Below are 14,961 nucleotides of genomic sequence, written 5' to 3' on the forward strand. Positions count from 1 at the left end.
GGGTTAACAGCATCCAACCTGAAGGAAGGATGCTGCTAAATTTGCAGTGCTCTCTAAGATTTCTCTTTGTGTTCCTCGGTTTTGTCTGCCTTTCTGTCCTCCATCTATTCTCCTAATGCAAAAGATCTGATAAAATTACTTGCTAAACAAACAGGATTGCATTGTTATGCTGAAACAAAAATTACTGTATACAGAATATGCTGGTGGAAAAGAAACATTTAAAAAACAAAAGCTTTTCTTTTTTTCCATAGCAGTACAGAAATGTGGGGAATTTGCCACCTATGTAGATGTGCAATGTATTGCAAGTGGTTTTTTTTTTTTTCCATGTTGTAACAGCATTTTTTGTCAAAGCTTAAGGAGTCACACCTGCATGATCCTAATGTTTAACTGGTATCAGTGAGTCACCTCCCATGCCCTGAGTCACTATGCTTCACATCAAGATGGAAGACTATTTGAAACCTGAGATGCTTGGGAAGACATCTGGCAAAGGGCAATGCACCCAAGAAGTAACCATCCTTTAGTTTCTTTACAGGGGGGTAAATGTGGAGAGGGCTCATGCAGTGTGTCAATATTCTCATTGAAGCTGTAAGAGTCATAAAAGTAAAGTCTGCTGAGTGCTCGTTACTACAAACACAAGCTGTCACAGTTAAGGGCTCTGGCCTCAAAAGCACTTGTCCTTGAGAGGCCATAATGCTGTGTGTGGCATCTAAGCGCACTGAATACCCACTGGGAAAAGGCCATAAGATGCCCACCAAGGATTTGGTTAGTTCTGCCTTCACCCTGACAGGATGGAAAAGTGCAAGGCAGACTTTTTTGTCCTAAAAAGAGCAAAGAGACAGGAGGAGAGAAGCTCTGGTCCAACACTTGCCCAAAGCCCAGCACAAAGAGCCCACAAGAAGGGAGTGCACACTTGACACTCACACTGTGGGTAGGGTTCACAGTCCATTTCCAAGGACCAATGCCCAGATGACTGTTGAAAGCAAGCAGACCCTTCACCAGTCTGCAGGTGGATCACAGTTCTGCTCCAATGGCTCCCTGCTTTGGTTTCAGCACAAAGAGACCAGAGGGTCACTGCATGGCTGCCTTGGAAAGCTCTAATCCAGGCACAAAGCTGCACCTTCGGTACTTCCCCAGCCAGGCAACACCAGCTGCTGTGCTGGCACTTACAGACTCTGTCCTGAGGCAATCTGTGTGGGACTCTGCGTGCATGTCTTTCTTCGACACATTCTATGCAGCCTCTCAGCCCCCACAGAAAATGTCCCACTTTGGGAGCTCCAGTCTCTACACATCACGTATGCCACAGCTTACCACAGCAGCCTCACACCCCTCCTGGGGTAAAGCCACAAGGTTCCCTGAACACTGGGTGGCGATTTTAAGACTAGTAAATGAATATAAGAATCTATCATTTGTCATCAAGATCTGTGTGCATTTGGTCTCATCTTTCTTTGTTCTCTTCTTCCTGTGCCATCTTTTTTATAACGAAACCCGGTCAGTTTTCCCTGCACAGCACTAGCATCCATCTTCTATATAAATACCTCATCTAGTGAGAGTTTAAAAATCATGCGCTCAGATTCTCTTAGAGTGTTAAAAAAATTGCAACCAAAGCCCCAAACAAACACAAACCCCAAAACAAACCCAGAACAAAAAAACACCACAAATCAAAGTTGGTTTTAGAAATAAGAAAATAATAGGAAAAATATGCTTTTCATAACAGTGCATGTAACAAAAAGCAAAACAGTCTCCAGTTGCTTGTTTTTCTGGAGGAAAATCTCCAAGTCAGCAGACCAAATGCTACCAAAAATCCCCAAACAAATAGAACATAAAAATTGACATAATACACCTACCACTAATGCCTTCTGCCCAGTACTAAAGTATCCAAGTAGCACTCATAGCATGTCCCTGGACCTGCAGGCTTTGTGTCTCTCATAGCTACAGCTACAGGAGACCTCTGCACCAAAGGTTTCCTCCAGCTGCTATAAGGGCAAGGATCCTTTCTTAACAGCAAGCCAAAGATGACACATTGGCTGCATTTTAACATTGAAGAAAGAGTATGAGTTCCACGAAGTGGTGGTGTGGTGCTCAACTCTATAAGAAATAGCTGTGCAGTTAAACTACACTGAAGAGGTTGCAGAAGATGTACCATCCCAACAGCAACACCTAAATTTGGAGTGGGTTTATTGCTGCAGGTGTCTACTTCCCTCTCAACCATGGTGGCAACAACAGAGCTTTTAAACTATTTAACCTTCAAGGTTCAGAGTAAAGATGCCTCTCCTCTGAGATCACAGCTAGGCAAAGCATTCCCTGATCAGTATTTCAAGTGTCAATAAAGTGTCCTTGAGAACACCTGGCATTTTTTGACCACCAGAAAAAAACAGCTGGGTGAAAGTATCAAGAAGGTCACATTTCAAAATAGGGACATTAAGAAGAGTAAAAGAACAAACTAAATAATCCTGGAAGACTCAAGAAGAAGGTATAAAAATGAATGATTTTCTCTTTCTTTGACCAACCATTCAGAACCAAACATCTCCAAACTACACCTTTCCTTGCATTTTCATCAGACACAACTGGACTTATCTGGAAAACAGAAGGGTCATTAAAAATAAAACCAAACAGACAAAACCAAACCACTAGAACAACAACAAACTAGCTATTGAGAGGTTTTGCTTGTTTTCTTTGAACAGCTACTCTAAAAGCCAACACCACCTACACTGGAATGTCTCTACCCATGACTTTAAAGCTCCTTCCTCTCTGTATGATACTATATCTCCAAGTGCTGTGTCTATCTTTCTCCTGCTTCATCATAAGTGAATGCTTTTGCTGAAAATCTTTGAGCAGTGCCTGAGTGCTTAGGACCTCTTAAAGATAAATCCTTCTAAAACAAATTTCTACTGAGCAAGTACACATTGGTATTTTGAGAGGTTTATAATCATCTGAGCTTACAAGAATTTTTACCCAGGCAGCAAAAGAGATGTTGTTGGTACCAGAGTATCACCTTTTGCTTAGCATCTGCCTTCTTCCCATTCCCAACAAATCTGGGGTCCCTATTCCAGTACACTGGAACTTGCTAACTCAACAGATGCGAGGATTTGTTTTGTTCAGCTTCTTACCCAATTCATTTCCTTATAGTGGGAACAACATTTTCTGCATTTTCCTTTCTCAGAAACCAGTAAACCATTTCTCACCATGGCAAACACCTGGCAGGGAAACCTGCAGTCCACAAAAATCACCTGTGAACAGCGAACACAAGGTCACGTACACAGAAATTGTCAGGTTGCGTTAACTACAGACATGACCAACTGCCTGGGCAATGCATCATTTAAAAAACAGAGCAAAGAAACTACTTCTGACTACTACCACAAAGCCAAAGGTTTTGAGAACATGGAAAGGGAAGCAAATGGGGAGAAAGAGGAGAAGACGTGTGAGCCAGAGGACATGTGTTTAGCAGTCTTCCAAGAAAGATATAATTAGATAGAGCAGTGTTGTAAGAAAGCAGTTCATGCACCTACGAAAACAGCTTCCACCCCTGCAAAACAGTACAGGACTGCACAAATTTCCCTAATGGTTTCTGAGGTGTACATCAAGTTGCTAAAATACATCCTTCAAACACGCATTTAATAATATGCATGACTTAGCTGTGAAATTTCCACATTAATTTTTGAACTGCTTTTATTTAAGTCTGGTATTTCAGCCTTAGAAATGAAGCACACAGGCTCAGTGCCACAAGGCCACACATCACTGCACAAAACCTATACATAAATCGGCACTTCCTCCTGGTTTGCAAACTTCAGCTCCATCATGAAGACGGGACACCTAAGGCATGAGCTGTGTCAAGTTGCTTGCAATCAGAGAGGCAGAGATATGCTGACTCCTGTATTAACTACCTCAGGGTAACTTAGGCTGTCCCCACTGTACTGCACAAGGCGATGCTATCCTGCTTGCATCCAGTATGCACATGGTCCCATTCCCCCCCAAGCCCCGCAGCAGAAACACGGTGCTGACAGAAGATGCATCATCTGCTGGCACCCACCAAAGAGTGCCAGGCAGCCAGACAAGCTGTACTGCACACATCTGTGTGCCCTGTGTCATATCTAAAGCCATTCAGTCACAGCTGACCTGTAAAACCCATCTCCCAGCATGCTGAAATAGCTCAAGCAACACTGCAATCACAATACAAGCCCAAAACTTCAAATATGCAAAAGGTCACAAATCAACTTTGTTTCAGAGCCAGTAAACTAACCTGGAAAAAGACTTCATACTGAAAACTCTGCACTAGATTATTCCTTAGCCTGGACCATGAGCAAAAGACACCCTCCAAGCTATCCACTTGAGTGCATCAGCAGAGTCCCAAGACACTGAGATGCCACCTGAAACACGCAAAACTGGGAAGTTTCATTTGCTTTTCAATTTCACATTTTAATCAGTAGCAATTAGCCCTTCTGTTCCCAACCTTGCTCTCATCACTGATCTGCTTCTTTCCCCACTGGGAGAGGGAAGAAGGAAGTTTGCTAAGTAAATAATCATCACTAATACGCTAACAATTAAAATATGATTTGTTAATCATATGACAGTCTTCTGAATACTCAACATGATTAAATCAATTTTAATAGCATCCATATACCACCCACTTCTCCATCACTACTTCTTTTATTTTCAGTAGGAGTTCCCTTTATTCTGAGACATTTTGATCTTCTCCTTCACCCTCCCCAGATTAGTCAACTAACTCGTTTCACAGCTGATGCAATCTGCTTTGCTTTTTCCAACTCCATAATGTCATCTAACATCAAAGAGTTGGGAGATATAAAATCTTGCTTGCAGCTTTCATTATCACTATATTAATAATTTTCCAGAGAGCAGGATCAGGGTATTTCCATCTCTGTTTTAAATCTCTGAGCAGCAATTAAATACTTTTTCTACACATATTCTAACATCATTAGGAGCCACTGTCACAAAACTTTCATTTAAAATCTATTGTTTGCTATAAGACCTGTAGCTCTTTGCCTCACTCCAGCTGCATGAAAAGACCAGGAGCAACAATGGCCATCATTTAGACTGACACACACACAAAGAAAAATGCTTTTTGAGTGCCATCCCTCAGATTTCAGCTTATAACCACCTTCATTCTGAACAAGGCGTGTGCTGCTGGGACTGACTTTGCAACCAAACTAAATAAAAAGTTAAACTACTTATCATATTTGTATTTATAACAGATCTAAGCACCATAAATAGAAACCATACACAAACCCCTCCCCCCCCCAACATTTTAGTTAAATATTAATGTTTGTTACAACCCAATTACCGAAAGCAAGTTAACACTTTGAGGACTGGTGTTCTTCAGGCTGCCAAAACTATGCATGCATAAAACATACTCCATGTGTGCAGCCTTGAAAGAGCTGACATAACAAAACCTGATTTACTATCTTACTGGGCCTTCTTAAAAATGGGGGGAAACCTTTGAAATGTCAAACATGGCATAAAACTCTGAAATGGAGAAGACAGGAGGAAGAGAAAAGAGGAGAAAGCCATTTCTCATGAGAAATACTTGATCAAAGTCACCATAGATAAAAAGGTCAGACACCTTAATTTTGACACTCAATTACTGCTGCCATGACCCTGCCCTCTCATCATTTGAGGACTACAGCTATTATAATCCAGGCAAGAAGAAAAGTAGAGGGAGAAGGGAAAAGAAGAGGGTCTGGTATTAATTCGGAGTTAAGTAAATATTAAGGGGAAAAAGAAAGGAGAATAATATTCCACTTGTTTTACAAATCAAAATATGAAACTGGTCTGTCAAGCCTGCATTGCTCAAGCAGGCAATGTTTTACACAGCCCTGAGAGACAGAACAAGGGAAAAGGTCTTGCAGTTTAATTTACATTCCCTATCCTTAGTAATATTTGTAGGATGGGCAATAAGGCATTGTCTACACATTCACGGACTTTGGTCTGGAGGCTGGGAGGAGACCAGGCAGCTCCAGAGCACTGCAGAGTAACTTGGAGACAGTACTTGAGCCAAAATGAATTCCTCTACAACTGTCTGAAGCTAAAAAACCTTTTCCAGAGAACCAGACCACCCTGCTCTGAAAATAGTGTGCAAGGGTAACTATAAATCACATGCTTCTGGACAGGGTGAACATATAACTTCCTTGCATCTCACAAATAGCATTCCTGATTCTCCTGGCTTTGCTACTTGTGAATCTAGATAGGCATCCCAGAAAGGAGTATAAGGATACATTCATTTATTTAGTCTTTTGTTCTTGTGTTTCAGCAGGACAACTGGCATTTGGGGCTCTCCCAAATTAAAAGACAGAATAAAAATCCTAACAAAGCCCAAACTATTTAATTCTCTCCCTGGGGAGAAGATCGGGAACAGGACAAGAAGAATTTAAAAAAACAAAACAACCCCCCCCCCCCAAAAAAAAAGAAATAAACACCTCGTCCATAGGAGTCAGTCCTACTCAGCCCATCATGCCCTGAGCATGTTTGTCCTTGTCTCATGAGCTCACAGGGCAGACAGAAGCTCTCACCCAAATACAGACACACACTATAGCCAGCTGCTGATCCATCTCCCACCATATGTAGGAATAGGTACGGACCTAACTGCATGCTCTCGGCAGGTATGACATGGCCTGGATTGGTGGGAGCTACTCAACATGCACATCAATCATTGCTCCCTGCCAGGTTTTATGGGCTGGTGGCATGACAAGCTCCACAGCACCCACATTGGGCAGGGGCCAGCATGACTCCAGCATGGCACTGAGCAGCTATCAGATGCTGGCACTGGTTTTGCCTGGATCCTTCTGCAACACACCCTAATGACACATTCTGGAAGGAGCCTGAATATCCTTTCTCCTTCCTTCAGGTCCCTTCCTGCCCCCTTGACTTTAAGAGGGAATTCAGAGTACACACAAGGTTACCCACTGTCAAAAGTCAATTGGGGAAAAGAAATATAAACCCAAATTACATTATGAGAGCTAAGCACACATTTCAGAGTTGAGGCAACCACAGCTCAAGAGAAGATGTTCTGAAGGAATTCAGTGAAAGAATTGAAAACTCAGCATTGCTGCAAAGCTGCAGCAGCATCTTTCCACAATAGTGTTCTCATCTTCTACACACTGTCTACAGCAAAACCCACTCCTTTCTTCTACAGCAAGATCCCAGCCTAATTAATTCCACTTGCGGGTAACCCAACACCAGCCAGGCTGTGCTGCAGAAGAGCAGGAGGAGGAAGGAGTATGAAAAGGAGGGAGTGAGAGCAGCTGTCCCAAGCAGGGATGCCAGGTATTAGAGGGGAAACCAGGGAGAAACAAATAGGAAAACAAAAAAACCAAGGTACACAGAAGCACTGGATCCCTTTCAGGGTTTTCTAGATTTAGCAGCTCTCTACAATTCATTTGGAAAGTTTAAATTTCAGACTTTGCAACATGAGCATGGTCAAAAGGTTTTTAGTTGAGGAACACCCTAAGCCTACTGCTATTCCAGATGTTATTTCATTAAAAAATTATCCCCTTCATGTTTGGCTGGCCTGTAACCCTCATCTCAGCATTACCATCAGAACTGGCTCCAAATTAGATGCCTTCCTAAGTGCCAGTTGCCCCTCTTTGACAAATACTTGAAACACATGAGGTCATCTTTTATAATCACAGTCTTGTAGCCAGAGTAAGAAGAGGTAAAACTGTTTGCACACTGTAGAAATTTAGTTTTAGACTGCCTAAACAGTAGGAAATAAACACTGTAGCCTGCATCTTCTGCCACAGCACGGGCAGGGTCCATATATTTAAACTAAATGACTGAGATACAGGATGTAATAGAGTGGAAACAAAAACAAACAAAACCCCAACCTTTTCAAACATCACGTCCACCCAGGAGGATAAAAAAAAAGGAAAAAGAGAGTTGTTTGACATACAGAAAATGAGGAATAAGAAAGGCTACATAGCAAGTCTTGGAAAGCAGAGAATGACTTTAAGATACTTCAATATAGAATTACCTTCCCGGAAGATCGCTGTTAGTTCTACCAATGCGACAAACCATTTATGGTAGTCTGGAATCAGTTTACTGTACCCAAAGCATATTGTTTTAAGGATGATAATAAACATTACCTCCATGTACATTCCCGCTAGTGAAAAAAAATCCATACCAGATAAAAGCTAAGACTACCTGAGTTCTCATGTCAGGACTGCTCTTAACCCACTCTGTTTTCTAGACCAACTGCTTCAGAATTTTTTGTCCCCTACATAAAGTACTTCCCCCCTGCCCAATAAATAAAAATGGTATCTAAGCTCATTGAACCAGTGTTTGTAGTCTGCTTGTCTCATACTTGGTTGTCTGAAGCACCAGTTAATCTGCTGTTTTCAGGCAGGCAGAGGACAGTTCTTCACTCCAGGGAAGCTGCAGGTACTGTTCCCAAAACAGCCATCCCCCTCCTTCATGCCACTCAGACAGAAACTCACCCTATTATTTTAGGGCATTGTTCAGCAGTGCCCTGATAACCAGGAGGCTCCATCACTGTGTTCTGGGGCCTGCCAATACACACTGCAACTGCAGGAGGACAGGCCGTCAGCTCTCCTTACTCCCTCTTTAACAAGCAGATTTTTCGAGCCTGCAAGCACTCAGACCAGCAACCACTAACTTTATCACCTAGCTCTCAGAGGGAAGAGGGGGGAAAAAAGCTTAGTATCTCTCCCATAGCTGAGGAAGCCATAAAAAAAAGTAGAAACAGAAGTTTGCTCTGGTCTGCCAGTATCTCAAGATACCTCTGACCACAGGGACTTGTTGACCCTTTCACTATCCATTAGGAGCAGAGTTGCTTCAAAGTCTTGTCACAAAGAAATTATGAATAGTCTGTTTGTCCATGGCAAGTATTTGCCCTGCAAGTCCCTACATCTCCTTCAATCTGCATAAGAGAAGCAAAGGCACGGGTGATTATTAGCTTCAATTTTGCTGCTTCTGACCCAACTGATGCACTGGGTACAATAGCTGGAGGTTTTCATTGATTTGGGACTAGACAGAAGCCAGTCAGCTGGGAACCAGCACTGACAATACAAATCCTGGCAGTTGAAGGTAAGGAAGGGAAGCATCAGCATTTCTGAAGTCTCCTTGCAGAGATCAGCCAATTGGAGGATACACAGAAACAAGTGAGATGGCAGCTACAGATAGGAGGTAAGGGTGGCACAGCTCTTATTTTGGGAAGGACTTTGACAGAGTTGGCGTGGTTTAAGCGCTAAGCCCAAAACAGAGTAATCCCTTCAAATTAATTAACATCTATATCCTGAAAGTCCACTTTAAATGCACACCCATTGCCTACACCAAGAACTATCACCCCAAAAGCAGTGCCAAATTTATCCTCACACAGATTTCTTTGTTGCACCATTTCTGACTACTTGCAGATACCTGCAGTAAGCCCACGAGACAACACCACAGTCTTGGGCATGTGCCACTGCACAGAGCCATTTCACTTCATTAACCCAGCAGAAAAACAAGAAGAAAAAATAACTTAAAAAGTATTGAAAGAAGAGTTTTGTATCAGGTCAGCGAGCTGAAGCAGCTGGAGGTATATCCAGAAAGTGCCAGAACTGCCATAAAAGCAAAGGAAAGAAAGGCTGACAGGGCACAGATATCTCCCCTTGCAGAAGCAAAAAACATCACATCACAGGCCAAATCAATCCAAGTTCACACCAAGACAGCACTGCCCCTGGACCTTTTGGGTCTCCTGAATTAAGCTCCACCTTTTTTGCAGGCACAATTTGCTACAGGCTAAGCCAAGCTGGCACAAGAATTATTGAACCAGTGGCAAAATAGGTAAAATGATGGCATGTTACTTGGGAAAGAAGATGACTCAACCCAAATCAAGTGGGATGTTGAGAGCCAAGAGAGCAGCACTGCAGCAAAACAAGGCATCTGGAGCAGAAAAGCAGCCACAACAGGAATTCCCTTGTGACTAGACATGAAATATTATTACATAATTGCTCTGGGTGATTAAAACGCAGCCTTCAACTAACCACTTCCCTCTACGCCACCCCCAAGAGGTGGAACGATCTGGAACACTGCGGATGCCCACAGAGGGATGCTGTGCCATCAACCTCTGCCATTTAATCAAGCTTCGGTCCTTGCCCATCATCAGCTTTTGAGGTCCATTATACAAATCAGCATCCAGAACAACAAACCACCTCACTACATAATGCAATCAAACACAATGGACAGGTCATCCTAGTAACAGAAGGAAAAAAAAACGCAACCATCAATCCCATAACCAAGAGCTTCTGTGAAAACCCTGCCCCAAGATTACAGCTGGCTTTGCATATGGTCAGAAAATCCAGGCACTAAATAAGTTAATGAGAGAGTTAGAAAAGTCCCTGCTAAGTATACACTCCAGCTTCCCTCTAGGCTTCACGGCTACACATTTAGTTGTCATTATGTTGCATATTGCGTGAACACTAATAACTTACTTGAAGCACAACTTTGCAAATGGGTAAAGTGGGACCTCAGGGTTTCCCCCAAGGCAAAAAAAGGACAGTATTTCTCAGCATCCTTTCTTTGGACAGTGACAAGATACATGGACCATTTAAGACAAGGTTGGTCTTTTTATTAGCTTTTTGCCTAAAAGCTAGTCCAGGTTACTTCTCAAACAATACACATGAACTGTTTAGAGCAGTATGATAATGGTGATGTTGTGATAAAGAACAGATGAAAATCCTCAAAGAAGCATTTAGCAGTGAAAAAGCCTTACAAATGAATTGTCCTAAAAGAAGATATTTATGTACAAACCAAGTTAAAGTCCAAGATTTATGTACCAAGTCAAGACATTAGCTTAGATGGGTGATTTAATATGGCCACTGGAATTCCTGTGGTTAAATTATGCATCTGACCTCTTCACTACGTGTATTTCAACAGTGTTAAATAATAAGCAGTACACCCTTTATTACCATTTCCAGTTCTAATGACTGGCAGCACTATAAAAAGCACCGTTCCCAGTGACTCAGCCAAGGAGGTTGGGATAATGGCAGCACCTAGCATGGCAGTGCCACTCTCCATGAAAGGTGCAAGGCCACTCCTGGCTCCAGCAAAGCCTTAAAGACAAGCAGGGCTAAGCAAAGCACACAGAAGAGCTGGAAAAGGCAAGATCTTCTTCCATCAACTCCAGCAAGACAAAGGATGGGAGCAAATGGGCACCAGGGAAGGGAGAACTGAGAAAGCCTGGGCAGATACAACATCTGATGAAGGGTCTCCATTAAGAGAGAGGCTATAGAGATGGTGAAACTTAACAGAGTCAAAGGACAGCTATCTGCCCCTGAGGAGCCAGGCACAGTGAGGTCTCATGTGCATGTATATAAACAAAATGCAGAGCAGGAAATGCGCTTTGTGCTAAATGACCACAATTGTTTCATCATTTCTGCAGACAAAGCAACGTTGGAGCGTTCACCAGTGATTAATTTGGACTGCTGAAGATGAGAACAACGGGATTTACTGGCCAAACAAAAGTCCATTTTTTATTAATATACTTTTGGCTCTCTTTATGATATTTCAATATAACCCCTGGCTACTACACAGATGAGTCTACATTAGGCTAAGATTTAATAAAACTCTCTTTAGAAAGATGAGAACATTGCATAATACATTACAGAAACAAATGTATTTTTGAGGGGAGTTAAGAGAGATCTGAACATCCAGTCTTCTGAATTCATCCAGGGCAGCTCTTTCACACAAAGGACAGTGAAGAAGCATGTAAGAGGAGTCAGCAGTTGTAAGAATTGCTCCCATAGTATCAGAGCTCCCGAGGGTTTTTATGAAAGTAAGCCCAAATTAAGCTACATTGACATTCTGCCTGGGTTTTTCCTCTTTTTTCTTCACTGGGATACAAAGAGACAGCACAGCCACTCAGAAAACACCCCAAACAAAATCAAAGCACGAACTAAGGCGGAATCCTGACCCCAAGAAAACAATCTAATTATAATTAGATGGGATTACAAATCAAAGCCAAAAAAGATGCCAAGTTTTTGGAAACAAGCCTACAACAAAAATAAAAGCTCCACATTGGAAAAACCCATAGTCTCAAAAGATGATTATTATTCTTTCTAATAGAAAACAAGACAGCAGGGACCACAGATGTTTATTTACCCCCTAAAATTGATCTGCCCTTTACCGCAAGTTGTTCCAAAGAACACTTTTTCTATTATTCTTAAAGAAGCATGCATGATGGCAAACTTAACTCTCCCTTGACCTTTTGTGGCCAACTTGACAACGACCTTCAAAAGACTCCACCATTTAAAAAGAATTTTTTTTTTTGCAGTTTACATTAAAAAGAAACATTTCAAGATTTATTTTGGTTTTTTCCACACTTAAGCTTCAGTGTTAAACCCTAAAATATCTGAATAGCTCTGTCTCTGGTTATAAACAGAAAAAAATCTGCCTCTCTTAAATGTCAAAATTTATTATACACTTCTATATCACAAACCACACAAGTCCACCCTGTGCCTGTGTTTTCCTCAAGAAAGGAGAATAGCTGGGTTAAATCCATTCTGGATTTAAGGTTTTGAGGGATTTGCTTTACCTGCCTTTCCCCTGTTGTCCATGCTTTCAAGGGACACAGAGACCAAAATGATTTCCGACAATTAAATGCAAATGTGTGCCAGTTACCCAAAGCACAAGCATGCCAGTCATCTGATTATCACTGCGTTTCTTTCTCCCAACTAGATAAACACAGTTACTACAAAACACTGCCCAAGGCAGGAAGTAATTTTTGCTGATCTTAGGAGGGGGTCTTGAGATTAAAGCAACTACTTTCCTGCTGTAACAGTTTCATTTTAGATTTCCAGGAGCTCCAGCTGCCTGTTCATACCAAAGAGGCCCATCCACAGGCAGCAGGGCTTTCACAGCACTGGTACCATACACAAACCAAAGCTTTCAGGTGAAAAGGCATTTTTTTTGCATGCACTACTCAGCAAATATGAAGTAAGTGCAGAAAGCAGCGCAACCCTCCTCACTAGAATTTTTCCATCTTAGCTATTAATATTGGGCAACACAAAACAGAGCAGCATGCGCTTCTGCCTCTGGAGTACAACAACTTGTGTGAGACATTCCTTCCTTTATTGTTCTACTGAAACAGTTACGAAGAGAATAAGTAAACAAAGAGAATTCAGTAGAACTTTGTCTCATTTTCCTCCCAACAGTGATCGTCTTATCAGCCTCCCTAAAAGTCAACCTGGTTTTGGTTTGCATGCCTGCGTTAGTACACTTGCACAAAGATGAGGGATATCGCCAGCAGAGTCCTCTCCACAGCCCTTTCCCTTCACTCTGGCCCACAGTCTTTCTCACAGACACCCATGTCCAGGACAGGCCAGCTGCCATTGCTGAGATCCCAAAGAGCCACCAAGAATCCCATATCAGAACTTCCAGCTCAGTGCCGCAACAAGCGCCCATGTAACAAACCCACGGGATGGACACCTGGAGTGACACCCTAGGAGTGAAATGACTACAGGGACGTGAGATTTACTCCCAGTGGAAGGGTAACCCACAGAGCACCTGACCTACTCGGCAGCACCACAAAAGGACAGATCCGCATTGTGTCCAGCTGCTTCCTTCATCTTGGGATGAGCGGGATGCTGAGTGGGGCCAGGGAAGGGCCGAGGGGGTCCGTGAGGGCAAGACAGGGTGGGGGCCCTGAGAGAAGCCGCCTTTCTCACCTTGCTAACGACGTTCTGGACGAGGCCGGCTCTGATGCGGTAGTGCCACTCGTGGCAGTCGCACTCGCTGGCGTTACCCCCCGCCGGGGTGGGCAGCCCGGGCGGCGGGAAGATGCTCCCGTTATCGCTGCGGTTGGCGTGGCTCGGCGCCAAGGACACGCTCCAGTTGCCCTGCCCGTCCGCCTCCCGGCACCAGAAGTCGGGCTGGTCCAGAAGGAAGGAGTCCGAGAACTTGCTGAAGCCGATGAAGAGTGCTGGGACCCAGGTGAGCAGCACCAGGGCCCGCTGGTACCTGCCGCCCAGCCCCCCGAGGAAGGGCAGCACGGAGCCATCGTAGTCGAGGAGCAGCGGGCTGCAGGCGGCGGCGGGCGGCGATGGCACCGGCACCGCCTGGATCTCGGCCCCGGCGGAGCCCGCGGCAGGCGGCCCCGGGGGAGCGGCGGCGGCGCCCCCTCCTCCGGCTCCCGGCACCGAACCGTTCTCCTCCGGCAGCGGCCGGCCCCCGCCGCCCGCCTCGCGGCGCCGGTCTATCGCCATCCAGCCGCCCGGGGGGGCTCACATAGGGGGGAGCTGGGGCAGCCCCGGCTCCCTCGCGAGTCCTTCCTTCCTTCCTTTCTTCCCTCCCTCTCCTCCACGCACACACACACACCTTACAACGTAATATATTGCACACACGCTCCTAGCCGGACCCGGCAGGAGACGGATGAAGAGGCGGGGGGGGGGGGGGGGGGGGGAGGAAGGGAAGGGAAGGAAAAGAGGGGAGGAAGGAGAGGGGCGAAGAAAGGAGGCACCGAGCCTCTCGCTCGCTCCCTTTCTCACCCGCACCCTGCGGCCACGAACCGCTGCAGCTGCCAGCGGTGCCCCCCCTCCCCTTGCCTGTGCGTCAAGCTGCACTCATCCCAGCTCTCCCTTCCCCCCTTCGAGTGGCACCACCGAAAATAAAAGGAAGGATCCGGCCGGATCCGAGCATGCAATGGGCCAAAGGAGAGGGAGGGAGAGAGGAGTGGAGGGAGAAAAGGAAAAAGAAAAGCCACCACCACCACCCTGCTAACCAAAGCCTGCAACAACAAACCAAGCAAAACCGGTGCAGCAAGGCTCTACGAACACGCCTCCTCTCCCGGTTTTGGTGAGGAGGAGGAGGAGGAGGAGGGAGCAGAGGGAAGGCAAAGGAAGGAGGAGAGGAAAATAACAGCTCCCGACGCGGCTTCCCCGCTTCCCGCACAGCTAAGGGTCCCCCTCCGGCCGCGGCAACAGCGGCGGCGGCAGCCCCCAGCACCCCCCCGCCGGT

At 44.7% G+C, this 14,961-nt stretch overlaps 1 protein-coding gene across 2 annotated transcripts in view; it reads right to left on the reverse strand.

Annotated features, from left to right (window-relative positions):
* The window catches only part of SLC22A23 (solute carrier family 22 member 23), a 114,195-nt gene extending 99,814 nt beyond the window's left edge, over positions 1 to 14,381 (reverse strand). For both annotated transcript variants that reach the window (XM_034061809.1, XM_034061816.1), the window contains exon 1: positions 13,674 to 14,381. In XM_034061809.1, coding sequence (XP_033917700.1) covers positions 13,674 to 14,210 — 537 coding nt within the window. In that variant the 5' untranslated portion in view covers positions 14,211 to 14,381. The remainder of the gene's footprint in view (positions 1 to 13,673) is intronic.
* Positions 14,382 to 14,961: the final 580 nt, after the last annotated feature.

The sequence above is a fragment of the Melopsittacus undulatus genome, chromosome 1, assembly GCF_012275295.1.
Source record: "Melopsittacus undulatus isolate bMelUnd1 chromosome 1, bMelUnd1.mat.Z, whole genome shotgun sequence".
NCBI lineage: Eukaryota > Metazoa > Chordata > Aves > Psittaciformes > Psittaculidae > Melopsittacus > Melopsittacus undulatus.